The following is a 26,084-nucleotide window of genomic DNA, read 5'->3' as shown; positions in this document are numbered from 1 at the left end:
TGACTCACCTTTGTATCTTGATACTTTCCCTAGTCTCTGATGCAAACTAGGTACTCAGTAAATATTTACTAAACTGAAGCTTAGGATTTTTAAAATTATTGTCTCATTTTCCTAGATCCTGGCTACCTAATTGTGACTAGGAAGTCCCCAGTTATAATTAGTACTAGTTGCAGTCATGTGACCAAAACCACAGTTTCCTCCACAGTAACAGTTACCTCAAACCTCTTCTCCTTACCCACACCTCTCACACTACTTCTCTGTGAATGATGACATATATTTACCATGCAAATTAGTAAGGTACATGAAAACCCAAAGGGATCTGTACTTGCCACATATATACAACACACCATCATGAAAACTCTCCTGGGAAGGCCTCCCTTCTGCTCTTGATGTGGAAAGGAGCCCTTTCTGGCATGACAGATGATGGACTTTGTGCAATGTGCATGAGGAGAATCATATATGCACGTCAATGTCTCTTCAGCATAATTTATAGCCGTATCGATGGCTGCTTCTATCTTCTAGCTCTTCTGGACTCCTGATTGGCTGCTTATTCCCATTTTTCTAAGCAAATCGAGGAGACTGTACAGTATGATGGCATATCACATTTTGGTCTAAAAGAAATGTAGTATCCGGAGTCACTTTACAAACTCTACTTTTTCTAGTTGCTTCTAGATTGCGAATGAGATTATTCTGACAACTCCTTCAGTTGTTATAGAAGGATTTTCATTCCCAAGGTGAAAATATATTCTTACTACCAAATTTTAAAATTTTACTGTAAACCAGTATACACTACCAAATATAAATACCACTTATGTAAACAGATAGTTTAGGTTGTGTTCAATGAAAATTATTTATCTTGCTTTAAACCTAAGAGGGTTTTATTGATAATGATCCTTAATTCCTGTGTGGTAATGCTCCCGATAAGCATGAACATTTTTCTTTAAAAACCTGGCCGTTATTTTGGACTACAGAACACATAGAAATACTGGCAGATGTTTATTAAACACGTTCTACATGCCAGGTTCTATACTAAGCATGTTTAACTATACTACCTCCTTCAATCCTCACAACATGCCTGTCGGGAAAACTTCTACTACTGTTTTCTCCATTTTAAAGATGAAGAAACTGAGGCTTAGAGAGGGCAAGAGACTGTCTTAGTTTTCATAATTAATAAGTGGACACATCAGGATGTGAGCTCAAGTTGGTTGGATGCCAAAATGCATGCACGAAAAGAATCTGCCATACTCTGTCACACACCTAGAAAATATGGACAAAGACGGGGCTGGGAACACAGAGGTGAGAGGAGGCCCTAGTTCTGGGATTAAATGTGACTTTGGTAAGAATTTATTTGTTCATTCATTTATTCATCAGTTACTTCTTGAGCACCTATTACATGAAGGACCCAAATTTTCCACTTGAGATATACTACTATTAGCACTTGCTTTGGCCCATCTCTTAAAGATATAGGATGCTTATACCGAATTTAATGGACTTGAGCCTTTTCAAGAAAAGTTTCAGGAGTTATTTTCCAGATCGTGGCAAATGAATAACCCTAACATCCCCTTCTGTTTTTTATACAATGAGTGAAAGAATCAATGACTTTTTAAATGACAGCTTTAAAATTTTCACAACCATAAAATATTTTCTCATAATCATGAATATGATGTTATATGACTTAAGAAGTTAATTTTGAATAACTTATACTTTTTCCCCCTCAAAGTGAAATTCTAAGGCAATATAGTATTATGAAATAATGGTTTAGTCATCACCCTCTGTGTGCTTCAGTTTTTCAACTTTGCAAATGGAGATTTGATAAAACATACATTCTTGAGTTCATGTGAAGACCAGTGAGATAATTCTTGGCAAACCACACCGAGAGTCTCCAATGAAACCAATTTCATAAGGGCGAAACATTAGTCTAGATAGAAAATACATGCTAAGGTCAGAGTGATGTCTGCTTCGTCCAAGCCCAGCAACTTAGAAGATAGGCACATTGCAGATGGCAGATCCAATTGACTCCTCTGATATTGGTTTGCCAAATTAGATAAGGGACAAAACACATCTTTTTAATAAACCCTATTTCAAAAGTTATGATTCACTCATATATACACTTCGGTTTACACCCAGGTCAGTTACTAATAGAAGTTGTGAATTAACTTCCAACATGAAAAACATTTTCCTAATGTCAATGCTGACATCTTATCTGAGGTAAAGATATTAGAGAGAACAATGGACAAATTTCTGCTTTTCTTTGCTTTCCTTTTTTTTTTTAAATAAAAATACTCTAAGCCTTACATCCAATTGTTTTACAGCTCAATTGATAAGGTGTGTTCCTTTTTTTTGTTGTTGTTCAAGAAAATTTAAAAGCAACTAATTTAAATATGCAAAATTATCTTGAGTTGTTCATACGTGAACTTAAAAGCCGTGCAACACAGGAAAATTAAGTAATTATGCCTCCAAGTTATTTACTGCAATTAAGCTCATTTATCATATGCAAATTAGTGCAAACTGGTCTCATTAGTTACTAAATTACTCAATATGAGCTGAACAATGTAGCACTCCAGTTTGTAATGAAAAATCCCTGTAGAGGCAAGCAGTATCAATTAAGCTAATCTGCATATGCAAATATATTCACTAACTTTCTCTTTTTCTATATTTAGTTTTACATTTTCTTACCATTCTGGATCATTGGGAAATTGCAGGGTCACTAACCTTTTTCTCTTTCCTCTATTACAGCTAGAGAATGCCTCTATTAGTTGAATTTTATTTTATTTTAGCACTGATGTCCGGCAGGATACCACTTTGCCAACAAGGGCCATAAGGAGTAAGAGATGATCGTTTCTTTGATACTTGTAAGTTCCAATAAAATAATGATCATTTTCCTAGAGATGATCATTTCTTTGATACTTGTAAGTTCCAATAAAATAATAAATAAGGGTAAAATTCCAATTCATCAATAAGACAGAAAATACACTTAACATATTAGCTCTCACAGAAGTCTTTTGAAAACACTGCCATCAAATGTAAAACGAATGTTGACTTGGCTAGGCAGCATCTTATGTAATAATTTTTATGTTTGTATTAGTCAGTTTTTGAGCTGTTTTAGGTATTATTCACTTTTCTTTGTCCAGATGTTTGAATTGCACTAGTCTACCTTTTATTGTCTCTTGCTGAATGAGATGACAGAAGATGCTAATAACAGATTTGGCATTCTCCAGCCCCACTCCAACACAGTGGTAAGTAGCTCTTTTGCCTATATGTCTACTTTCTCTAAAGGATCTTCTTAGTCTTCTACAATTGAGTGGGTCTCAGATACTGAAGCAGTGCTGTGGCTAGAAATACTTAAATGATAACAAAGATACAAAACGTCACAAGATATTTTCATTTTGTTTTCCTTACTACACTAATCCAAATTTTTAAATATTTCTGGGAGAGAATCTATACGTTCTCATTTGTCTAACAAGAATTCTGCAGGGCCAAAATAGTATGTATACCAACCACGATTCCAGGGTATGCCCTTAAGCGATCTTCAAAATATGACTAAAAATGGAAACATAGATATTTAAATGTAAATCCTAATTTTATTTTATTCTACATCTCATCCATAACATCCTCTTTTAAATCTAGGCTCTTCTTTCACTTTTACTCTCTATTCCATGGTTGAAGGTGTTATGAGAAAGAAAAACCGCATGATCGAAATCTGACATTTCACTGAGATCGGTGGCATCGTCCATATTAACGCACACAAACCTCTGACGACTTGGCTTATCAAATAGAAAAATAGTTACATTTGAGTTCCCCTCTTTTTCACCATTTTAAGAAAATACATACTTTAGTTAAACTAGTCTGCTAAGGTGATGGCCATATCCGTCTTCTACAAGAGAGTTGTTCTACCAAAAAATAATCCTTTCAAGAACAATTATTTCCCTAATTATGCTGAGGAAGACAGGCAGTCGTGCGACTTCTCTGCCCAGCCTTTTCTGTGCACTCCCAGGCAGAGACCCTCAGGTGCTATACTGTAATACTGAAATGTTCTTGGTGAGTCTCTCTTGGTCTTCCTCAAAGGGTCTGCACATGGTATTCTCTTTCATTTATGGGGTTTGAATGCCATAAGAGTAATACAAAAATGTCTTAATACCCAGAAATAATGCAGAGTCAATAACAGATAAAGGAGGGTTCATGCAACATAGACAAATCCAAAACTAACACTGGGATACCACACTTCCACCATTATCTCCCTTTAAGGCATTTCTTATAGAATATTTTTATTCTCCCAAGACTTCATTTAAATAATAATTTTACTTCTGTATCATTTATATACAAAAGTGTGGGTACTTATGATTATATTCATCCAACTCACAAAATTTCATTTATTGTAATATCCAAAACTAGTTATGGATAAAAACCATCCTTCAGTTTATAAGTAATAGTTATTAGTAATGATATGTATTACTCAATGTCAGTTATATAACATATACCTATCTGTAGTTCACCATAATGTGCTCACAGTGAATACAAATATAAATCCTAAAGATCTTCCACATACAAGGTTTGATCTGATTGCTTTGTTTTGACACCTGTGAGGTTAAGTAAAGTGGCATTACTATGGAGTATGCAAAAACAATACCACAATTTCATATAACAATTATATAAGCTTTATTTACAGAATAAAAAAAAACTTAAACCCTTCTGCTAAGGGCATGCAAATAATTAAAGCACTCCATTCATAAATCTGGCACCTAAGGGAAAGTCATTCCACTAGTTAATTTTATGAGTTACAAAGATGATATTTGTTACCATTTTCTGTTTCGTTAACTTTGATGAAGTAAAATATGAATATTCTATCTGGTCTCTAAACTGGAAAAGTAAAAGTAAATATCCACTCATATTTTTAATATTAAGGAATCATGAAGTGAGAACAATAATGCCTAAAGAAAGCTTTTAAAGCAGGAACCAAATTAGTGCTTAGTCACAAGTACTATATTCAGGAAAGATTTCACATAGTGACCTAAAGTTCTTGGATTTTTACTTAGCCTGTCACAAATAGCACAGTTCTCAATCTTGACCCCTTGCCCTCCTGTTCCTCCCCTTATTAATAAGAGTCAAAGAAGAATAAAGTCAAATAAACGCCTTGACTCAGGCCCAGTGCCTACACCTCATAGTTGTGCAGCTGCAAGGCTGACATCCCTTGAATGCCTCACCTCTCCTGCAGAAGATGCCCCTATCCTGAAATCCATGCCTGAAACAGTTATAGGTTCACTGGGGCTACTAAGGGTCATAGTCAGTAGTGAGGCTTTTGTGTATATGATGTGAATGGTGGTCCCAGAACTACACAGTACACAGCCTGGGCGATGGCCTTGCCTACATACACTGGTATTGGATCATTAAATTGGAGAATAACTTTGCAACAGTTGATTTTTATATTGACAGAATCACCATTATGTTTATTTCTTTTCCCCTCTCAGGAGGAAAGAAGTCACATTTTAAAGGATCCACCAAACTTTCTAATTTTTCCTAAGAGAATATATGGCTAATAAGATGCACACAGCAAACACATATATTGTAGCCCACAGAATGGATGGATCAAAAATTAAGCAGTCTATCTTCATCCCCCACCCCCAGCTCTCTACACCAAGGGGTCCTTTGCACGCTTTTCCACAAAACATCACTGGGGGCATGGGGAACAGGGAGGCTTGGCACCTGGTGCAGAGAATACCCAGGTATTTCCTGAGCCCCATCCTGGTGTTCGGAACTGATCTCTATTTTACCCTCCAATTCCATCAGAACCCTAATCCTGTTCACTCCAAATATAAATTCTTTCCTTTTATTACCATTGTCTTTTAAAACGTCCTCATCATTTCTTGGCAAGTATTTATAATCTAACATCCTGGGTTCAAATTCAGCTCTCACTTAAGTAGCCATGTGAATGTCAGTCAGTTATGTGAGTTTTCTAAGAAGTCTTAGTTTACTCAATTGTAAGACATGCAATCAGAGCACCTGTCTCACAGGTACATATTGTAAGTATTAACTGATGATATAAGCAGAGTAGCACAGTACATAGAACTTAATACATACCAAAAATTCAATAAATTTAAGCTAAAATCAAACTGGATTAGGCCTTTTCTAATTAAAACACACTTCCCTTGGTATTTTCATTAGAAATGCAAGCTTCTAGGTATAATCAAAATACTCAATGACAAAAAAAAAAAAAGGTCAATTATGATACATCCACAGTATGGAATGGCATATAGCCATTAATAATAATGAAAGCTTATCCTTTCCTAATGCAGACATGACCACTAGATATTGATTTTTAAAAAGTCGATTGCTAAAGAGCATATCATTGACCAATGCTTGACCCCATGAATCTCAGAAATATAAACATACTCTAAACAACATTAAATACAAAGTTTTCCTGTAACACTACCTTCTCATCTCCCATCCATCCTTTACCGCAAACATCCAGACACTTCTATCACTCTTTCGGTTTGTCTTCTGCACCTAAATTTTTACTGCAATTGTTTTAATTGACAAAACCCATGACATCTCTTCAGTGGTAACCCTACTGAAGGATTTATATCCTCAGTCACCTTGATACTCCTTCCTTAAGCAAAATCAAATCCTGTGGTTTCCTCTTATCTTTCTGTCTACTCCTTTCTCATTGTCTACTTGCATCTTAAAGTGATGATATATATACGGGGTTACCTTCCCTCAACCCTTTTCTCTCTTTGTTCCATATCATTTCCATCGGTCTGCAACTCACTGCTTGATTTGAACTACCATTCATCTACACACTAGTGATCAGTAATCCCCAGCCCTATTTTTACCCCTTGCCTTGATCTTGCTCTAGAGGATCAGACGCTGGTTTCCAACTGCTTACCTCTTACGGACTTGGCTATGTAAGAGGATATCCCTTTCAACCTCTCTTGGGCAAGAGTATCATTAGGTAGGTAGTTACCAGTCTAGAAAACCTGTGGTCATTGTTAAATCCTATCATTCCTTAACCTTTCATATCTAATTCATACCAGGTGCCAATAATTCTATCCCAATTCCATACCGTGTCTCCATTAATAGAGCTTCTATCTTGGATAAGATCTTCATTTGGACTGTTGTAATAATTTCCTAAATTGTCTCTTTATAATAGCCTCTCACAACACAAAGGCTTCCTAGACTGTATTTTAATAATAACTCCAGAAACAAACCAAATATTTACCTTGTCACTCTCTTGTATGAAAGCCTTCTCCACAGGCTCATTGCTGGTTATAGAATCCTGGCTTGGCTCACTGGGCCTGTGCAATATGGACCATAAGTTCTCCATCTTTATCTCTTACGTGCTCCCCTGTGCACGTAAAACAGCCATCAAATTGAACATGTTAACAGTCCCCAAACAAGATCTATTATGACTTGCCCCCATGCCTTTGTGTTTGACATTTCTTTGATTGCAATATTCTTCCACTGTATTTGCCTAATAAACTCCTATTCATCCATCAACAACTTGAGACATCTTCTCTGATGCCTTATGGCAAATTCAGAGCCTTGCTCTTTCGCAGCCCCATAGTACTTGACCACTGTGATGCTTCTCACTTTATGAAGCCTCCTGGTTCTTTAACCAAATGATTGCAAACTAGTTAAGGAGAGCAGCTATGTGCCTACTACAGCAAATTCTGTTGTTACTAAGTATTTAATTTTTTTCTTTTTTCATAATGATGATAAACTGTGATATTACAGACCACGCTTACCTTGTTGACCACACAGGGTTTTTTTTTCAGATATTTGCAAATGAAAGAACGGTAGGAGAGAAGGAAGGAAGAAAGAATTCATCCCAGTGCCCATGAATCAACCAGATTCAACTATGGAACCTCCTGAAGGAAAATAAGGAAATCATCTTACCCTAGCAGACTACTGAGATACTTTGAATGTGGTACAGACACAGATCTATGGGTTCAAGAGTTATCCTGCTAGGAGGGAAGATATCTAACCAGATAGCTTAAAGGAAGCCCTTCTTGTTACTACTACTTCCCAACCCCTTCCTGCCTACAATTCTAGCTTATCATTTTGAGGAGCATATACAGTTCTTCCCCTCCATAACCTTTGGTTTTAGAATCTAATGATAGGAATTTCTAGTTTCTATGACAATTTCAAGACTACCTAGTGCAACCACACTTGGATGTCTGACTTTCTTGAAAGCATACTTACCAAGCCACCTATACTTCTCCTAAGGCTAAAGGCTTTGAGCATGTTGGAGATATAGACAGCCCTATTTGCAAGTTTTGTTATATGAAGGTGATTTTTTTTTTTTCCTATTCAATTTTCACCCCTTTCTCTTCTTTCTACACTCTGAAGCTACACAGAATGTATCTAATCCTTTTTTTTTTGGCATGAGGCCTTCAGATAGATAGAGAGGATATTAATGTCCCTTTTATGCCACGTGTTTTGCACACGTAACTTCACCAAGCCCTTTGCCACACCTCATGTGACACGATTTCCAGTTCACAAACCCATCTAGTTATTCCACTCCAAATGACATCCAGCTGCCTATGTTTCTCTTGAAGAGTGCTGTCTAAGGCGGGTGTGACCAAACCAAAGAGCAGAGAGCTCAGCAGCCTCATCTAGATCCTCTGCTCTCTCAATGGAGTCCAGTGTTGAACTGGCACTGGGGACAGCCATCCTGTATTATAACCCTACGTTGCTCTCACTGAGCTTATGTTCCATTCAAATTCCTAAGTTTTGTGTTTTAAATTAGTTTCAAATTCTTGCAGCTCCTAAGTCCGCCTCCCTACAGAACACTGAACTCAAGATTTCCAGAGAGAATTTACAGGATGATAGAATACTGTTTGAACCATTTCTCTCACTGACAAAGTCTTATGCACTGACTGCGTCAGAATATAAATAGGAGTCATCCTGGATCACATCAGAATCTAACAATGTACAGTTGGCCGTACGTATCCACAGATTCAACCAACACGGATCAAAGATATTCGAAAAAAATCCAGAAAGTTCCACAAAGAAAATCTAAACTTGCCACATGCTACCAACGATCTATATAGCATTTACATGTTATTAGGTATTACAAGTAATCTAGAGATGATTTAAAGTATATAAGAGGACATGCGTAGGTTATATACAAATTCTATGCCATTTTACATAAGGGATTCGAGCAACCACGGATTTTGGTATCCACAGGGGTCCTGAAACCAATCCCCCACAAATACAGAGGGACAGTGGTATATATGGTATCACTCATACAAAACTTATAAAGGAGATTATGTACAAAAATGTACAGAAAAGAGGGAAATAACAATTCAAAGATTTAGAAAGAAATATCCTCTCTGTATCCCTGAACCTAATCTACTGCAAAGGTAATTCAAAACTTTATGTGCACAATAGAATAGCATCTCCCAAGGTGTAGTTCAAGAAACATCAGTTCTATGGGATGTTAACAGGTATTAGTGGAGAAATGAGAAATATCGAAATAAATAAAAATAAAGAAAGAAAGACTTTTCAGGGCCTTAAATTTGCAAATGTGAATTGTGACATCTCAGACCTAATAAAACATCAAAATTATCTCAAAGGGTTACTAAAAATAACAAATTCCTGATTTCACCCTGAAGATCCTGATTTACTAGGTCCAGGAGAGGCTCAGGAATTTGTCCTTTGAACAAGTGTCTCAGGTGATACTGAAGCTGCCAGCCAAGGAACCATTTTGGAGAACCACTCTGATTTGACCATGGACATGTGATGATAGCAGTTTTCTAGGGTACATATTGTCAGAAATAATATGGTAGATTCAGCACTACTTTTGGCTATCTAAAAAATGAAAGCACCATAGAGGCCTTTTTTTTTAACAAAAAATTACTTTGAATGGACAGGAATCTGGAGTTTAGCTTTATTTTTACCCCAAATCTCATCTAAGAAAAACATAACCATCTTTTTCAAATAAGATGCCTAAATATCCCACATGTGTCTGTTTCTCTAATTCCATGTTAAAAATGTATTTTACATGGTAAAGAAAAAAAGCTTTGGCAAGGGCAACATTTATCCTGGAAACAGAAACAACGTAGAACAATTACCCCATGGATAAAGGAAGATGGGTCAAATTGATGGCAAAGCCTTAAGAGAAAAAGTTTTGAGTAAGTGAGGTGCTAAGTTTGTGATCAATTTTCTCCAAGACTAAATAACTACAGGTCCACCCTAGTCACCCTCACATTTATTTGTCATGAAAGCCACTGGAAAAAAATCAAATTATTACTACTTGTCACCTTTTACTTAAAAATGTACTCTAATATCTCACCCTGACAGAGACTGTAATTTGGGGAAACAAACATTAGGATTGGAAGCACTTATGAATACAAACTCAAGCAAAGAACAACTGAAATTTGACAACACATAAAAATGTCACACTACTTTCACAACAAAACTTTTTTGCTCTTCCAAAAACAATATATAGCTCCAAAGACACACACATATGTCCACTTACAAATGCAGCACACACAATCATTCTGGGAACAGCCAGCTACTATACATTGTACATCAACTGAATAGTGCAATTCATCTCAATTATTATAGCACAAATGATACTTGCCCTCCCTTTCTCATTAATATGCTCTCAAGGGATGGCTTTCTAAAAAGAAAAAAATAAATTCATAAGAATTTCAGAATTCCAAGATAAAATAGCAACAGTCATATACATAGCTGTAATAAAAGACATTTTTATAAAAAGACTAAACATGGATTTTTCTTAGTAAAATATAAGCAAGCTTCTTTTTCATTTAAAGGTACCTGCAAAATGTGACTTCCCAAATGTGCTTCAAATACTTCAATGGCCAGTGCACTGGGGCTTCTCCTTCGCTGTGCACCTATAACTTAAAAGAAAAAGAAAAGAAAAGAAAGAAAGAAAAAAAAATTAAGTTGGGGCTCTGATTTCAGCTTCATTTCTCTGTAATTGTATCACTAGACAGCTACTATATCAAAGAGATCTGAGAGAAACACAACCCAGTGTTAACTTTGGTTCTGAGTTGCCTGAGCAAAATCAGAGCCTACGGTGAATTTCCATCTCAGAATATCAACTTCTACAAACATTAAAAATCATATCCAGAGTTAAAAAATTTTTCTTTTCCTTTTTGAACTATTTTTCCTACACTGGAGCAAAAAAACAAAACAAAACAAAAAAATATGAATGTTCACGTTCTTTTAAAATAAATTGGTAAAACTGTTTTTCTGAAAATTTAGGTATTGTTGTTTTTAAAGCATATACCTATTGCCTTTTCCTCCCAGACAAACCTGAATGTTTAATATCCTCTAGGCTAGAAAAAAGCAAACAGGACTTTTTTAATGTTCTAATGCAATAACTTTATCATAATTTAATAAGCACAACATGTCGGCTAAGAGATTCTCATTAATGACTGTTTGCACTAGTGTTAAGTGTCTCAGGATGGCTGGATTTCATATTTACTGAACATTCACATGTAACTATTCCTACAGGACCTACAGGGAGCCCAGGTGGATGCTTGCCCAGCATGTGTCTTGCAGGTCAGTGACTGTTTTCTTATCTGTATACTTCTGTTCTCCTACTAACTTATAGTTTGTCTTTCTGTTCCTGGCATACCCTACATGTGCTGTCTGCAGGCACATACACCCAAAGGGCCTCCCAATCCCTAACAGAAGAGCTTAATGAATGATATTTGGGGATCCAAAATTGAGGGCCTTCTCTTTACAATTTTTTTTTGGGAATGGGGTCACAATTTGCTTTTGAATCTGTTCTGGCTATTTTCCCTGTTTTAAAAAGTTCTCAAACATAAAAATCAATTTGCTTTCCAGTAATTTATGAACAAAAATATTCAGAACTTTCCCATATTGCCAACAAGTACATTCCTTATGTTTTCCTGCTTTTCTTAAAAATTGTATGACAAACCTCTATTCTCTCAAACCTAGACACCATAAATTGAAAATAAAATCAAATCCCCTACTTTCTTACTTCTCAAAACACTCTCAGCTAGTTGACAAGAAAATTCCAGCAAAATGCTGCTGGGATAATTCTGCTTCGTTTCAGTTACTAAGTCAGTCAGTTGGATCCATAGCTTAGTAGGGATTATAATATAAATGTACTTATGATTATTGTGCTGTGCAAAATAGGCAGTTTACCCCTGCAATTGCAAGCTAATGTCTGCCAGGTCTGAAAGGCACTTTGAAAATAGCATGAGTGGTAAGTATCATTATCACTAGCAAGAAGAAATAAAAGGGGCATTATTTTCAATGGGAAAATTTATAAAATATAATTGAAGAGTGATTATTATCAAAGAATATTCCAGTTGGAAGGGATCTTAAAGATCTCAATTCCAAATTCTTCATTTGCTTTGGAAGCAAAACACACAACTAATATTCTTAAAATAGAAAAATCAGTTTTCTAACCTAAGACTAATCATTACTGTAAGCATAGACATATGATTTAAAAATTTTTAATCTAAGATGTACTTAAGACAGTACTACTGGGTGTGTGTGCATTTCTGATTAATTTCCTATTCTAACATGCACATTACTCCCTTCAAAACTCCTTTGGCATTTTTGATAATGCAGCTGTCTTGCTGAATACTGTTTTCAGTTTCTAGAGTGTTAATTGCACATTATGGTAGCTTGGTGTGAATGATCCCACATGAATAAAATCTGCAGTTCTTTTTTTTTTTTTTTTTTTTTGTTAAGATTGTTGTGGGGAGGGGAGCTTTGGGGAGGCAGAAGGGGGGTGTTGAAAAACTTCAAAAGTGTCCACTCTGTTTTTGAGGCAGTAATGAGGATCCAGAAAGCTCCTTAATAATAGTTCATAATTTGGGGGCATTTCAGGACTTCCAATTATGAGGTTCAAAATAAACCATTGTACCTCACAGAAGAAACGGGTTGATCTTAGAGAACACAGACTATTCTCCAAAGAACTGGATTAAGAGTGGGGCAAGAGAGCAACAGCCACCAACCTACAGAGGACCCTAAAACATCACAGGAAAGGAAAGGAGCATGTTTATTTACTAGAAGGCCCAAGAAGCATGCTCCAGTAACAACTGCCCTCTAGAAGCATGGAGACAGGTGACTACAGTGGGGTCCTGCAGGGGTTATTTAAGCCTGCCCATTGATGGTCTTTCTTTTCCTGCCTTTCCTCAACTTAGGGCTCAGCTGTTCTCTAAGTAAATGTTGCAAATGCATAAATAACTAGGAATTTTATTTTAAAAGCTCCTTAGTCAGCCTGGGGATCCCACATGCCTTCATCAGCTCTTCTATCCATGAGTCCTTCCTGCATAGTTATTTTTCTTTGTTCTTCAGACTCTCTAGAAAATTGAGTGTGCGTCCTAGTACATGCTAGCATAACATACAAGCATCTCGTAAGTGGTTTCATGCTTTTCTCTTCAATGGCATTTTTATGGCACTGGAACTTCTCTTGATTTATATGTTTTGCACTTATGCAGGTGATATGGGGCTGTAATGACAGTTCCTAATTTTACAACCAACATAAATATGTTAAACAGGAGTCCATTATGCCCCCAGTAGAAGCCCAGCTCTGGCTGTAGCATTATTGGTAACTGAATAGATGTTAAATAATGTACTTTTTATCTTGTACTTTTCATCCTACCACATTTGGTATTTTGAGTATTGAGACAATAATCTGATAACTCAGGAACGATGCAAACAGTTATTTTGTTCCTCTATGTTAATCTCATTGTGTTTATGGAGTATCATTCATGTTTAAAGAAAAACTAAAGAGGCATTTCCTCAGGGAGGCTCATCATTCTCAGAAAAGTAATACATTGCTTATGAAGCTCTCTCAGATTGTTTTATTTTGGAAGTTGACAGTTTCTAAAACCATTTGGTAGCCCCCACACACTGCATACTTCTTATTGCTGAATAGGTCAATGCTTTATCTGATCTACAGACACTTCATTCATTTGTCTGCTCAATTAAAAGACACTGCGTTTGAAATTTAAAGAACACTAAATTAACTAAAAAATGCACAGCACATTGCTAAATAAATGGAACACGTAATCCCATATCTGTGAGGATTATATCTCTTAAGTCACTGACAGTGAGATGTGAGAGTTGTATAAACTGAACAGGTGATATAAACTGTTAAAAGAAAAAGTAATCAAGCTATAGTAATATAGTAATTCAAATTCGATTCAGCATTTACTGAGTACCTATTTGATGCTGAAAACTGCTAGCTACTGTAGAGTAACTAGTGTTATAAGACCTAATAAACGTTCCATAAGAAAATTTTAAGCAATTCAAAACAAACCTAGGCCCAGCATATAATTACCAAGACCACAACATGATCATCTCATGTTTTTCAAGGGTTAGAAATAAAACACCTGGAGTTTTAAGAGACTTTAAATGGAAGAGATATACAGGGAGAAAGATTTTTAAAAATCAACTAAAGAAATTCTGATTGTCTCAGAATTCTAAAATGATGTGATGAATCATTAGGATTGTGCCTTTGGCCTTTCCCTCATTAAAAAATGGAAGACGGAAGAAAACCCCAATCTGAAATATGTATCTGAAAAATTAGTTTTGTCCCTCAACAATGTCAGCAAAAATACTCTAATCTAGACTCTTCCACATAACCTTGTGAGGTAGTCTTGGAGAATTAATTAAGTGCAGTAAAAGACAATTCCTCTTTGGGGAAATATACCACACACCCCAGTCATATTCCTAACCAGTGCCTGTCACCTTCGGGGATGCACAAACACCAGGAAGACTAAGGATTATCGCTCAGTGGGAGTTTGACCTATTCAGCCAAAAGGTCAGCTTGCCACATAAGAACCCATTACAAAACAGAAACAGGACAGCTCAGTGGACACACATAATGAAAGAGGGAAAAGTCACGAGCCCTTCTTGCCTTGTGTCCTGCATTGCCCTTTTCCTCCTAACCCTCCCCACCCCCATTTCCAGAGAAGCTGGCACTGCCCCAGCTCCTCACCAGCACAGCTCACGGTGGGAAGGTAAAGCACAGGCAGGGAGAGAGAAAGGGGCTCATTATTTCAGGGATCACTTGAAAAAGATATTCAAAGGTAGAGTATGACATCGTGAGGCAGGATTTCCAAGAGATTGTTTTATTTGGAAAAAGTTGTCATTAGCAGATAGGGAAGACCGTTTTAGAGCTACTTTCTCATCCAGCTCTCCCTCCGTGGGGAGCAGAATGGCAGGATGGGTGAATGGAGCCTTAACATTCTGCAGGTGCTATTTCAACAGTAAAATCATCCACCGAGTAAAAAGGCAAGCTTTATGGGTACCCTCTGAATCTGTCATCTAAGGGGCAAGGCTCTGTTCCCACACTGAGCTTGGGGGAAGAGAGGACTGAAGGGCATGCTTAATGAAATCCCGACATCACTCCCTGGGCTTTAGCACTTGGGCTAAGCAAAGTCAGGGTCTGGGAAAGAATGGAGTACAGAATGCTTAATGAGTCTTTCCATGGCTACCAAAGAGAAGAAAAGGGATTTCCCTTGAAGAATGTCAATTAGCCTCCCTCACTGTAGGGCAAATGAAGCCAGGGAGGGTTTTCCCAGGAGCCTTAGAAGTTTATGAGGTATGCAGTTGTGTGTGCGTGTGTGTTTCCCTTTATATAAAATAAACATTTATATGCCTTCATTGACTATGGGACCAATTCTTCATTCTGACACTCATTCTCACAGCTCTGCCTACTGCCCAAATTCACAATTTGTACCCTTTCAACACTAAATTCCTCATTGTTTGTGCATGCCCTAAACATTGGGGGGGGAATTTCAGGTTGGGATAGAGATGATACACTCAAATAACCAGTGTTAGGAACCAGCTTAACCCATACAGCGGCACTAAAACAGAAACTCTATTGTCAAAAGCAGGATATGTGGAGTTTCCACACAATGCATAATGCAAATATCTGAAAACAAAGAATAACAATGCTTTTACAGTGTACTTTCAACCAAGATTAGTTTTCTGCCACTTAAAATACAGGATAACTGAGGACCAGAGAAGAGAAATAGGGACAAGTATTATTAATCCAGCATTTGAATGTTAGATTAACATTAAATATAAGAAGGAAAACCTCCCATATTCAAAAATAGTACAGTTGTTTATTTTTAAATTCATATCTAGAATATTTTTTAAAATCAAAAAATACATCTTAATAATTCATATCCCAAACCCATTAACACATTATATTAGCCATTTAGACAAAAGAAGTATTTAATCTATTAAAATAATTGAAACTCTAAGAAGTCTTATGCTGAATCAAAAAATTCTTTGATGCAACACATTTAAATTTCTCCCACATTTTAAGTATGGATTGAATATATTAGGGAAAAGCATTAAGGGTGATACGACTGTGAGAGTATTAATATTTAAAAATGAATTGCTGAATTTAAGAAGAAGGAACCATGTCTGCTTTTCTCAAAAAAGCCTATCTGTATGGCTTCAACTAGTACAAACTAGGGGAAACACAACATTCAAACAGATCTGTTTAAACAAGGATGTGTTTATCATGAGCTTCTTATCTTCTGAAGAACTAAGTAGTATTCACATATTTTTGAAAACTTTTCTTTACAAAACTTTTCTCCATCAAAATGGCAAAATTGTCTAAAAGTGAAATAGCACTGAAGTATTACCTAAATAAGTCTTGAAAAGGTTTTTGTACAAATTACAGGGACTTCTTTTTAGTACTGAGTTTCCATTTTAGAGTCATTTTGGGACTTGCCTGGTGGCACAGTGGTTAAGAATCCGCCTGCCAGTGCAGGGGACACGGGTTCGAGCCCTGGTCCGGGAAGATCCCACACGCCACGGAGCAACTAAGCCCGTGCGCCACAACTGCTGAGCCTGCGCTCTAGAGCCCGCGAGCCACAGCTACTGAGCCCGCAAGCCACAACTACTGAAGCCCACAAGCCTAGAGCCCGTGCTCCACAACAAGAGAAGCCACTGCAATGAGAAGGCCGTGCACCACAACACGAGTAGCCCGCACTCGCCGCAACTAGAGGAAAAGCCCACACACAGCAACGAAGACCCAATGCAGCCAAAAATAAATAAATAAATTCATAAAAAAAAAAAAAAGAAAAAGTCATTTTGCCCACCTGCCTTGCTTTTCCATTGAAGGAAATGAGACTTACCAAAGCAGATATTTCTTCATCTGTAGCTGGGGAAAGAGGAATAGCCATTCTCTGACAATCTGGAAGTTACTATAGGAGCTATTATATTTACCTTACACGGGCTATATAGAAGTTGATTCACATTCTTCTTGAGGGAACCCAAACTTCCCCTTGACAATGAAATTCTTAAGGCAACGGGTTAAGCTGCTGTTTGGAGTGACAGCACCTGAGGGAATGATGAAGCCCTGACAGTCAACATCTCTGAGGACAGAAACCTCAGGAACATACAGGCATGATCCACAGTCTAGGCTGAAGGTTGGGGAGCGGGGCACATGAGGGGAATCCTCAAGAGATGCATGGAGGTGTAAGGGCAGGACTGGACTAATAGATGAAGGCATGCTTTATTTCTTGCTGCTTCAAAGTAACTGTTGCAAATCCAAACAGGACTTTCTGAAAATGGTAGGTAGTAATCATTCCAGTTTAACTTTCTTAATCATTTCCATAACAATGGATATAAAAAAACAGTCACTTTTAAAGGACTTGAAGTCCAAACACAACTCCAAGCCTTTTCTGAAGGTATTTCTTGGCTTCAACAAATTGACGTTACAGGGGTTGCTTTGGATGCAAAGTTTAAAGTTAACTATTTAATTCCCTTTACATAGTGAAGGAAATGAAAATTTCCTCTTTGTATTTACAAAATAAATAAAAGATAAAAAAAAATAGATCCTGACTAACTCCTGTCTTTGGATTCCAGCAGAGAGATGGATATCATGAATTGCACTCCCTCTCAATCTGGGGAAGTTTTAAGAGTGAGGCAGTTATAAAGTGACTTGAGAATGAAGAATGGAGACTAGGAGAAACTTTGAGTGGCAGAGGGTCTTGATTTTTATCTAACGTGAACTCAGCAAGAAGATATCAACGAATTTATTCTGGCTTCAGGGCTATAGCAGCAAACACGTACCGAACCTCACTACACGGCAGGCACTCTGCTGGGCGCTGGGAGCACAAAGATGACCAACACAGAGTCTACTGAGCGAGGCAGTCCTGTGTGAGAGAAGGGTCCCGTGGGCCACAGGGAGTGGGCAGTGCAGACACCAGCCCGGGCTCAGAGCCTGAACACGTGCCTGATGTGGGAAGGAGCTCTGCTCCTTGAGTACCATCTGCAATCTCTAGCTCTGAGCTGCTTCTTTTCTTGTTATTGCTGTTGTTCTTGTTCCTTTTCTTCCTATGACAACCTTCTACAAATCACCTACTCTGTGTATGTCAGGAAGGAACACCATGAGATCGCATGAATTAAGGGCACTATTCACAGAAAGACATCAAGCACATTCTGACCATAGCTATCAAAGGGAAAACTAGACAGGACGCATCTAATTTGGGATTTGAATGCAGCACTAACCGGGCAAAGTTGGCTACCTGTCCTTTAATTGGTAGAAATGACCTCCTCCGATAATATGCTAGAAATGTTTTTGAGAAGTTTAAATGTTTAATGGGGCTTAGATTTGGTATGCCCCCTCAGCAGGGGCTGAAAAAAAGGATTGTTATACTTTCATTTTGCAAACTGCCTTAAAAGCCTTTCAGTTGAGTGCCGTTGTAAGACTGTCACCCCTTCTGACCTCAGTGGCACACAGACTGTTAGTGGCATGATTCTGCCCAGTAGGAAGGGAGTGGAGATTATCACTGAATCTGTATGGTGTCAGTCAGCACTCACTGATAAAAGGAAAAAGTCCACAGCTGTTATCTTGATTTTTTTTCCCCCAAGTCTGATCCCAAAGCTTCATGTTATGACATTTGTAACATCTGCTACAAATAGTGAGGTAAGTCAGGCGCAACTTTATTACTTCCAGTCTAATGCTCCATCCATCCTCCAGGCCTTCCCAGGCCAGTGATACGACAGGGAGCTAAGAAACACTGGCTCTGCAGGAAGTAGCTTGTGTCTCCGAGGTAGAAAGAAGGCAGTGTCTCTGTCCCTTTCCCCTCCTCTTTCTCCTGTTCACCCATTCATATATTCAGCCATATTCACATTCTCTCGCTTGCTAGCTCACTCTTGGACCACATCAATGCTTGGCAGTGTCTTTAGTGACTTTCTGACAAAAGAGCAGTCAACATAAATAGTTCCATGAAGTAGTGGGCTGTTGGCCCAAAGGACGAGATGCTGTGATAATAATCGCACCTGCTACTGAAAAGTCACACTGATCCACTTCCAGAGCTCAACTATCTCATGCCACGGTATTATATTTATTTATCCAAAATTTAGTAAACACTTATAATATCAAAGATATTAACCTCAGTGACCTAGGAGCTAGTGATGCAAGCCCGGTTCCCATCTCCATTTCTGAATGCTTTCTTTATATGTCAGCAGAAGAAAGCTAAAAGCATCCATGCAAAATATGCTGAGCCTCTACTTTTTGCTTGGCACTATGTCAGTGAATATAAAAATGAAAAGGCACCATCCTGACTCTCCAGGTGACTGGAATCTAGTGGGAAGACTGATACATAAGCAAACGAATAAAACACAATAAATGCGGTGACTCAACTCTCAACTCAGGATGGGGGCAGGGAGAGTGGAGGCGGGAAAGGCTTCAGAATAGGGGTACTGCTGGAACTGTGGTGTGAAGGCTGAGGTTGCGTAGACAGTGAACTATGACAGCCAAGACCCTGGGACCCACTGGTTGGACACAGAGGCGAGAACCATTTCACATTAACATAGCTGCGTGTGCAAGGTTCCAGGCTCACCATCTGGCCACCCCCACCTTGCTTTTCCTTAAGCTGCAACCCCAAGGGATTGTCATACTCCTACAGACACTTGCAGGGCTGGGTACCCCACTACCACATCAACTTCTTGGGGCTCAACACTACAGCTTATCAGTCACATGATTACACCCAGGAGAGTCAAGGTCCGCTCAGCTCTGTCTGCAAACCCTAACTTTACTGTTCGACCTCCTGCACTGCCTGAGTCAAAGTTCCTGAAGTGCACACCTACACCACAGAAGACAGCTTGGCACTGTGTGAGGCAACCCCGTCACCAGATGGACTGTCCTATCACCTTGGAGTTTTTTTTTGTTTTTTTTTAAACATCTTTATTGAAGTATAATTGCTTTACAATGGTGTGTTAGTTTCTGCTTTATAACAAAGTGAATCAGTTATACATATACAATATGTTCCCATATCTCTTCCCTCTTGCATCTCCCTCCCTCCCACCCTCCCCATCTCACCCCTCTAGGTGGTCACAAAGCACCGAGCTGATCTCCCTGTGTGTTTTTTTTTTTAAGAATAACTTTGTTTTTTTAATTGAAGTATAGTTGATTTATGATGTTATGCCAATCTCTGCTGTACAGCAAAGTGACTCAGTTATACACATACATACATTTTTAATATTCTTTTCCATTATGGTTTATCACAGGATATTGATATACATTATATCCTGTGCTATACATTAGGACCTTGTTCTTTACCCTTTCTAAATGTGATAGTTCGCATCTACCAACCCCAAACTCCCATCCGTCCCTCTCCCTCCCCCACTCCCCCATGGCAACCACAAGTCTGTTCTCTATGTCTGTGAGTCTGTTTCTGTTTTGTAGAGAGGTTCATTTGTGGCATATTTTAGATTCCACATATAAGTGATATCATATGGTATTTGTCTTTCTCTTTCTGACTTACTTCACTTAGTATGATAATCTCTGGTTGCATCCATGTTGCTGCAAAGGGCATTATTTCATTTCTTCTTTTATGGTTGAGTACTATTCTGTTGTATATACGTACCACATATTATTTATCCATTCATCTGTCGATGGACATTTAGATTGTTTCCATGTTTTGGCTATTGTGAATAGTGCTGCTATGAACATAGGGATGCATGTATCTTGTTATTTTGAATTTTATTTTATTATTTTTTTATACAACTGGTTCTTATTAGTTATCCATTTTATACATACTAGTGTATACATGTCAATCCCAGTCTCCCAATTGATCACACCACCACCACTCCCCCACCGCTTTCCCCCCTTGGTGTCCATACATTTGTTCTCTACACCTGTGTCTCTATTTCTGCCCTGCAAATTGGTTCATCTGTACAATTTTTCTAGATTCCACATATATGCGCTAACATATGATATTTGTTTTTCTCTGACTTACTTCACCCCGTATGACAGTCTCTAGGTCCAACCACGTCTCTACAAATTACCCACTTTCGTTCCTTTTTATGGCTGAGTAATATTTCATTGTATATATGTACCACATCTTCTCTATCCATTCATCTGTCAATGGGCATTTAGGTTGCTTCCATGACCTGGCTATTGTAAATAGTGCTGCAATGAACATTGGGGTGCATGTGTCTTTTTGAATTATGGTTTTCTCAGGGTATATGCCCAGTAGTGGGATTGCTGGGTCCTATGGTAGTTCTATTTTTAGTTTTTTAAGGAACCTCCATACTGTTCTCCATAGTGGCTGTATCAATTTACATTCCCACCAACAGTGCAAGAGGGTTCCCTTTTCTCCACACCCTCTCCAGCATTTGTTGTTTGCAGATTTTCTGATGATGGCCATTCTGACCGGTGTGAGGTGATACCTCATTGTAGTTTTGATTTGCATTTCTCTAATGATTAGTGACGCTGAGCAGCTTTTCATGTGCCTTTTGCCCATCTATATGTCTTCTTTGGAGAAAAGTCTATTTAGGTCTTCTGCCCATTTTTTGATTGGGTTGTTTCTTTTTTTAATATTGAGCTGTATGAGCTGTTTATATATTTTGGAGATTAATCCTTTGTCTGTTGATTTGTTGCAAATATTTTCTCCAATTTCTGAGGGTTGTCTTTTTGTCTAGTTTATAGTTTCCTTTGCTGTGAAAAAGCTTTTAAGTTTCATTAGGTCCCATTTGTTTATTTTTGTTTTTATTTCCATTACTCTAGGAGGTGGGTCAAAAAAGATCTTGCTGTGATTTATGTCCAAGAGTGTTCTTCCTATGTTTTCCTCTAAGAGTTTTATAGTGTCTGGTCTTACGCTGAGGTCTTTAATCCATTTTGAGTTTATTTTTGTGTATGGTGTTAGGAACTGTTCTAATTTCATTCTTTTACATGTATCTGTCCAGTTTTCCCAGCATCACTTATTGAAGAGATTGTCTTTTCTCCATTGTATATCTTTGTCTCCTTTGTCATAGATTAGTTGACCATAGGTGCGTGGGTTTATCTCTGAGCTTTCTATCCTGTTCCATTGATCTATATTTCTGTTTTTGTGTCAGTACCATATTGTCTTGATTACTGTAGTTTGTAGTATCATCTGAAGTCAGAGAGTCTGATTCCTCCAGGTCCTTTTTTTTCCCTCAAGATCGCGTTGGCTATTTGGGGTCTTTTGTGTCTCCATACAAATTTTAAGATTTTTTGTTCTAGTTCTGTAAAAAATGCCATTGGTAATTTGATAGGGATTGCATTGAATCTGTAGATTGCTTTGGGTAGTATAGTCATTTTCACAATATTGATTCTTCCAATCCAAGAACATAGTATAGCTCTACATCTGTCTGTGTCATCTTGATTTCTTTCATCAGTGTCTTACAGTTTTCTGAGTACAGGTCTTTCACCTCCCTAGGTAGGTTTATTCCTAGGTATTTTACTCTTTTTGTTGCAATGGTGAATTGGATTGTTTCCTTAATTTCTCTTTCTGATCTTTCATTGTTAGTGTATAGGAATGCAAGAGTTTTCTGTGCATTAATTTTGTATCCTGCAACTTTACCAACTTTATCGATTAGCTCTAGTAGTTTTCTGGTGGCATCTTTAGGATTATCTATGTATAATATCATGTCATCTGCAAACAGTGACAGTTTTACTTCTTCTTTTCCAATTTGTATTCTTTTTCTTTCTTTCTCTTCTCTAGGACTAGGAAGTGGCTAGGACTTCCAAAACTATGTGGAATAAGAGTGGCAAGAGTGGACATCCTTGTCTTGTTCCTCATCTTCGAGAAGATGCTTTCAGTTTTTCACCATTGAGAATGATGTTTGCTGTGGGTTTGTTGTATATGGCCTTTATTATGTCGAGGTAGGTTCCCTCTATGCCCACTTTCTGGGGAGTTTTTATCATAAATGGGTGTTGAATTTTGTCAAAAGCTTTTTCTGCATCTATTGAAATGATCATATGGTTTTTCTTCTTCGGTTTGTTAATATGGTGTATCACATTGATTAATTTGCGTATATTGAAGAATCCATTCATCCCTGGGATAAATCCCACTTCATCATGGTGTATGATCCTTTTAATGTGATGTTGGATTCTGTTTGCTAGTATTTTGTTGAGGATTTTTGCATTTATATTCATGAGTGATATTGGTCTGTAATTTTCTTTTTTTGTGGTATCTTTGTCTGGTTTTGGTATCAGGGTGATGGTGGCCTCATAGAATGAGTTTGGGAGTGTTCCTTCCTCTGCAATTTTTTAGAAGAGTTTGAGAAGGATGGGTGTTAGCTCTTCTCTAAATATCTGATAGAATTCACCTGTGAAGCCATCTGGTCCTGGACTTTGTTTGTTGGAAGGTTTTTAACCACAGTTTCAATTTCATTACTTGTGATTGGTCTGTTCATATTTTCTATTTCTTCCTGGTTCAGTCTTGGAAGGTTATACATTTCTAAGAATTTGTCCATTTCTTCCAGGTTGTCCATTTTATTGGCATAGAGTTGCTTGTAGCAGTCTCTTATGATGCTTTGTATTTCTGTGGTGTCCACTGTAACTTCTCCAATTTCATTTCTAATTTTATTGATTTGAGTCCTCTCCCGCTTTTTCTTGATGAGTCTAGCTAAAGGTTTATCAATTTTGTTTATATTCTCAAAGAACCAGCTTTTAGTTTTACTGATCTTTGCTATTGTCTTCTTTGTTTCTATTTCATTTATTTCTGCTCTGATCTTTATGATTTCTTTCCCTCTACTAACGTTGGGTTTTGTTTCTTCTTCTTTCTCTAGTTCCTTTAGGTGTAAGGTTAGATTGCTTATTTGAGATTTTTCTTGTTTCTTGAGGTAGGATTTTATTGCTATAAACTTCCCTCTTAGAATTGCTTTTGCTGCATCCCATAGGTTTTGGATTGTCATGTTTTCGTTGTCATTTGTCTTTAGTTATTTTTTGATTTCCTCTTTGATTTCTTCAGTGATCTCTCGGTTATTTAGTAACGTATTGTTTAGCCTCCATGTGTTTGTGTTTTTTACGTTTTTTCCCCTGTAAGTTATTTCTAATCTCATAGTGTTGTGGTTGGAAAAGATGCTTGATACGATTTCAATTTTCTTAAATTTACTGAGGCTTAATTTGTGACCCAAGATGTGATCTGTAATGGAGAATGTTCCATGTGCACTTGAGAAGAAAGTGTAATCTGCTGTTTTCGGATGGAATGTCCTATAAATATCAATTAAATCTATCTGGTCTATTATGTCATTTAAAGCTTGTGTTTCCTTATTAATTTTCTGTCTGGATAATCTGTCCATTGGTGTAAGTGAGGTGTTAAAGTCCCCCACTATTATTGTGTTACTCTCGATCTCCTCTTTTATACCTGTTAGTATTTGCCTTATGTATCGAGGTGCTCCTATGTTGGGTGCATATACATTTATAATTGTTATATCTTCTTCTTGGATTGATCCCTTGATCATTATGTAGTGTCCTTCCTTGTCTCTTGTAACATTCTTTATTTTAAAGTCTATTTTATCTGATATGAGTATTGCTACTCCAGCTTCCTTTTCATTTCCATTTGCATGGAATATCTTTTTCCATCCCCTCACTTTCAGTCTGTATGTGTTCCTAGGTCTGAATTGGGTCTCTTGTAGACAGCATATATATGGGTCTTGTTTTTGTATCCATTCAGCGAGCCTGTGTCTTTTGGTTGGAGCATTTAATCCATTCACATTTAAGGTAATTGTCGATATGTATGTTCCTATTACCATTTTCTTAATTGTTCTGGATTTGTTTTTGTAAGTCCTTTTCTTCTCTTGTGTTTCCCACTTAGAGAAGTTCCTTTAGCATTTGTTGTAGAGCTGGTTTGGTGGTGCTGAATTCTCTTAGCTTTTACTTGTCTGTAAAGGTTCTCATTCCTCCGTCGAATCTAAATGAGATCCTGGCCGGGTACAGTAACCTTGGTTGTAGGTTCTTCCCTTTCATCACTTTAAATATATTGTGCCACTCCCTTCTGGCTTGTAGAGTTTCTGCTGAGAAATCAGCTGTTGACATTATGGGAGTTCCCTTGTATGTTATTTGTCAGTTTTCCCTTGTTGCTTTTAGTAATTTTTCTTTGTCTTTAATTTTTGTCAATCTGATTACTATGTGTCTTGGCATGTTTCTCCTTGGGTTTATCTTGCCTGGGACTCTCTGTGCTCCTGGACTTGGGTGGCTATTTCCTTTCCCATGTTAGGGAAGTTTTCGACTATCATCTCTTCAAATATTTTCTCGGGTCCTTTCTCTCTCTCTTCTCCTTCTGGGACCCCTATAATGCGAATGTTGGTGCGTTTCATGTTGTCCCAGAGGTCTCTTAGGCTGTCGTCATTTATTCTCATTCTTTATTCTTTATTCTGTTCCACAGCAGTGAATTCCACCATTCTGTCTTCCAGGTACTTATCCGTTCTTCTGCCTCAGTTATTCTGCTATTGATTCCTTCTAGTGTAGTTTTCATTTCAGTTATTGTATTGTTAATCTCTGTTTGTTCTTTAATTCTTCTAGGTGTTTGTTCTTATTTCTTCTAGGTTTTTGTTAAACATTTTTTGCATCTTCTTGATCTTTGCCTCTATTCTTTTCCCGAGGTCCTGGATCATCTTCACTATTATTATTCTGAATTCATTTTCTGGAAGATCGCCTATCTCCACTTCACTTAGTTGTTTTTCTGGGGTTTTATCTTATTCCTTCATCTGGTACATAGTCCTCTCCTTTTCATTTTGTCTATCTTTCTGTGAATGTGGTTTTTGTTACACAGGCTGTGGAATTGTAGTTCTTCTTGCTTCTGCTGTCTGCCCTCTGGTGGATGAGCCTATCTAAGAGGCTTGTGCAAGCA

General features: G+C 37.6%; 1 protein-coding gene across 7 annotated transcripts in view; it reads right to left on the bottom strand.

The window, feature by feature from the left end:
- NPAS3 (neuronal PAS domain protein 3) overlaps positions 1 to 26,084 on the bottom strand; it is an 845,785-nt gene that overhangs the window by 425,328 nt on the left and 394,373 nt on the right. For 6 of the 7 annotated variants that reach the window (XM_059914072.1, XM_059914073.1, XM_059914075.1 and 3 more), the window contains one exon: positions 10,780 to 10,862. In XM_059914072.1, coding sequence (XP_059770055.1) covers positions 10,780 to 10,862 — 83 coding nt within the window. The remainder of the gene's footprint in view (positions 1 to 10,779; positions 10,863 to 26,084) is intronic. The other variant, XM_059914076.1, reaches the window with a different exon arrangement.

The sequence above is a fragment of the Balaenoptera ricei genome, chromosome 2 (genome assembly GCF_028023285.1).
Source record: "Balaenoptera ricei isolate mBalRic1 chromosome 2, mBalRic1.hap2, whole genome shotgun sequence".
NCBI lineage: Eukaryota > Metazoa > Chordata > Mammalia > Artiodactyla > Balaenopteridae > Balaenoptera > Balaenoptera ricei.
Note: the sequence above shows the minus strand (reverse complement) of the source record. Positions and strands in the feature narration are given on the sequence as shown.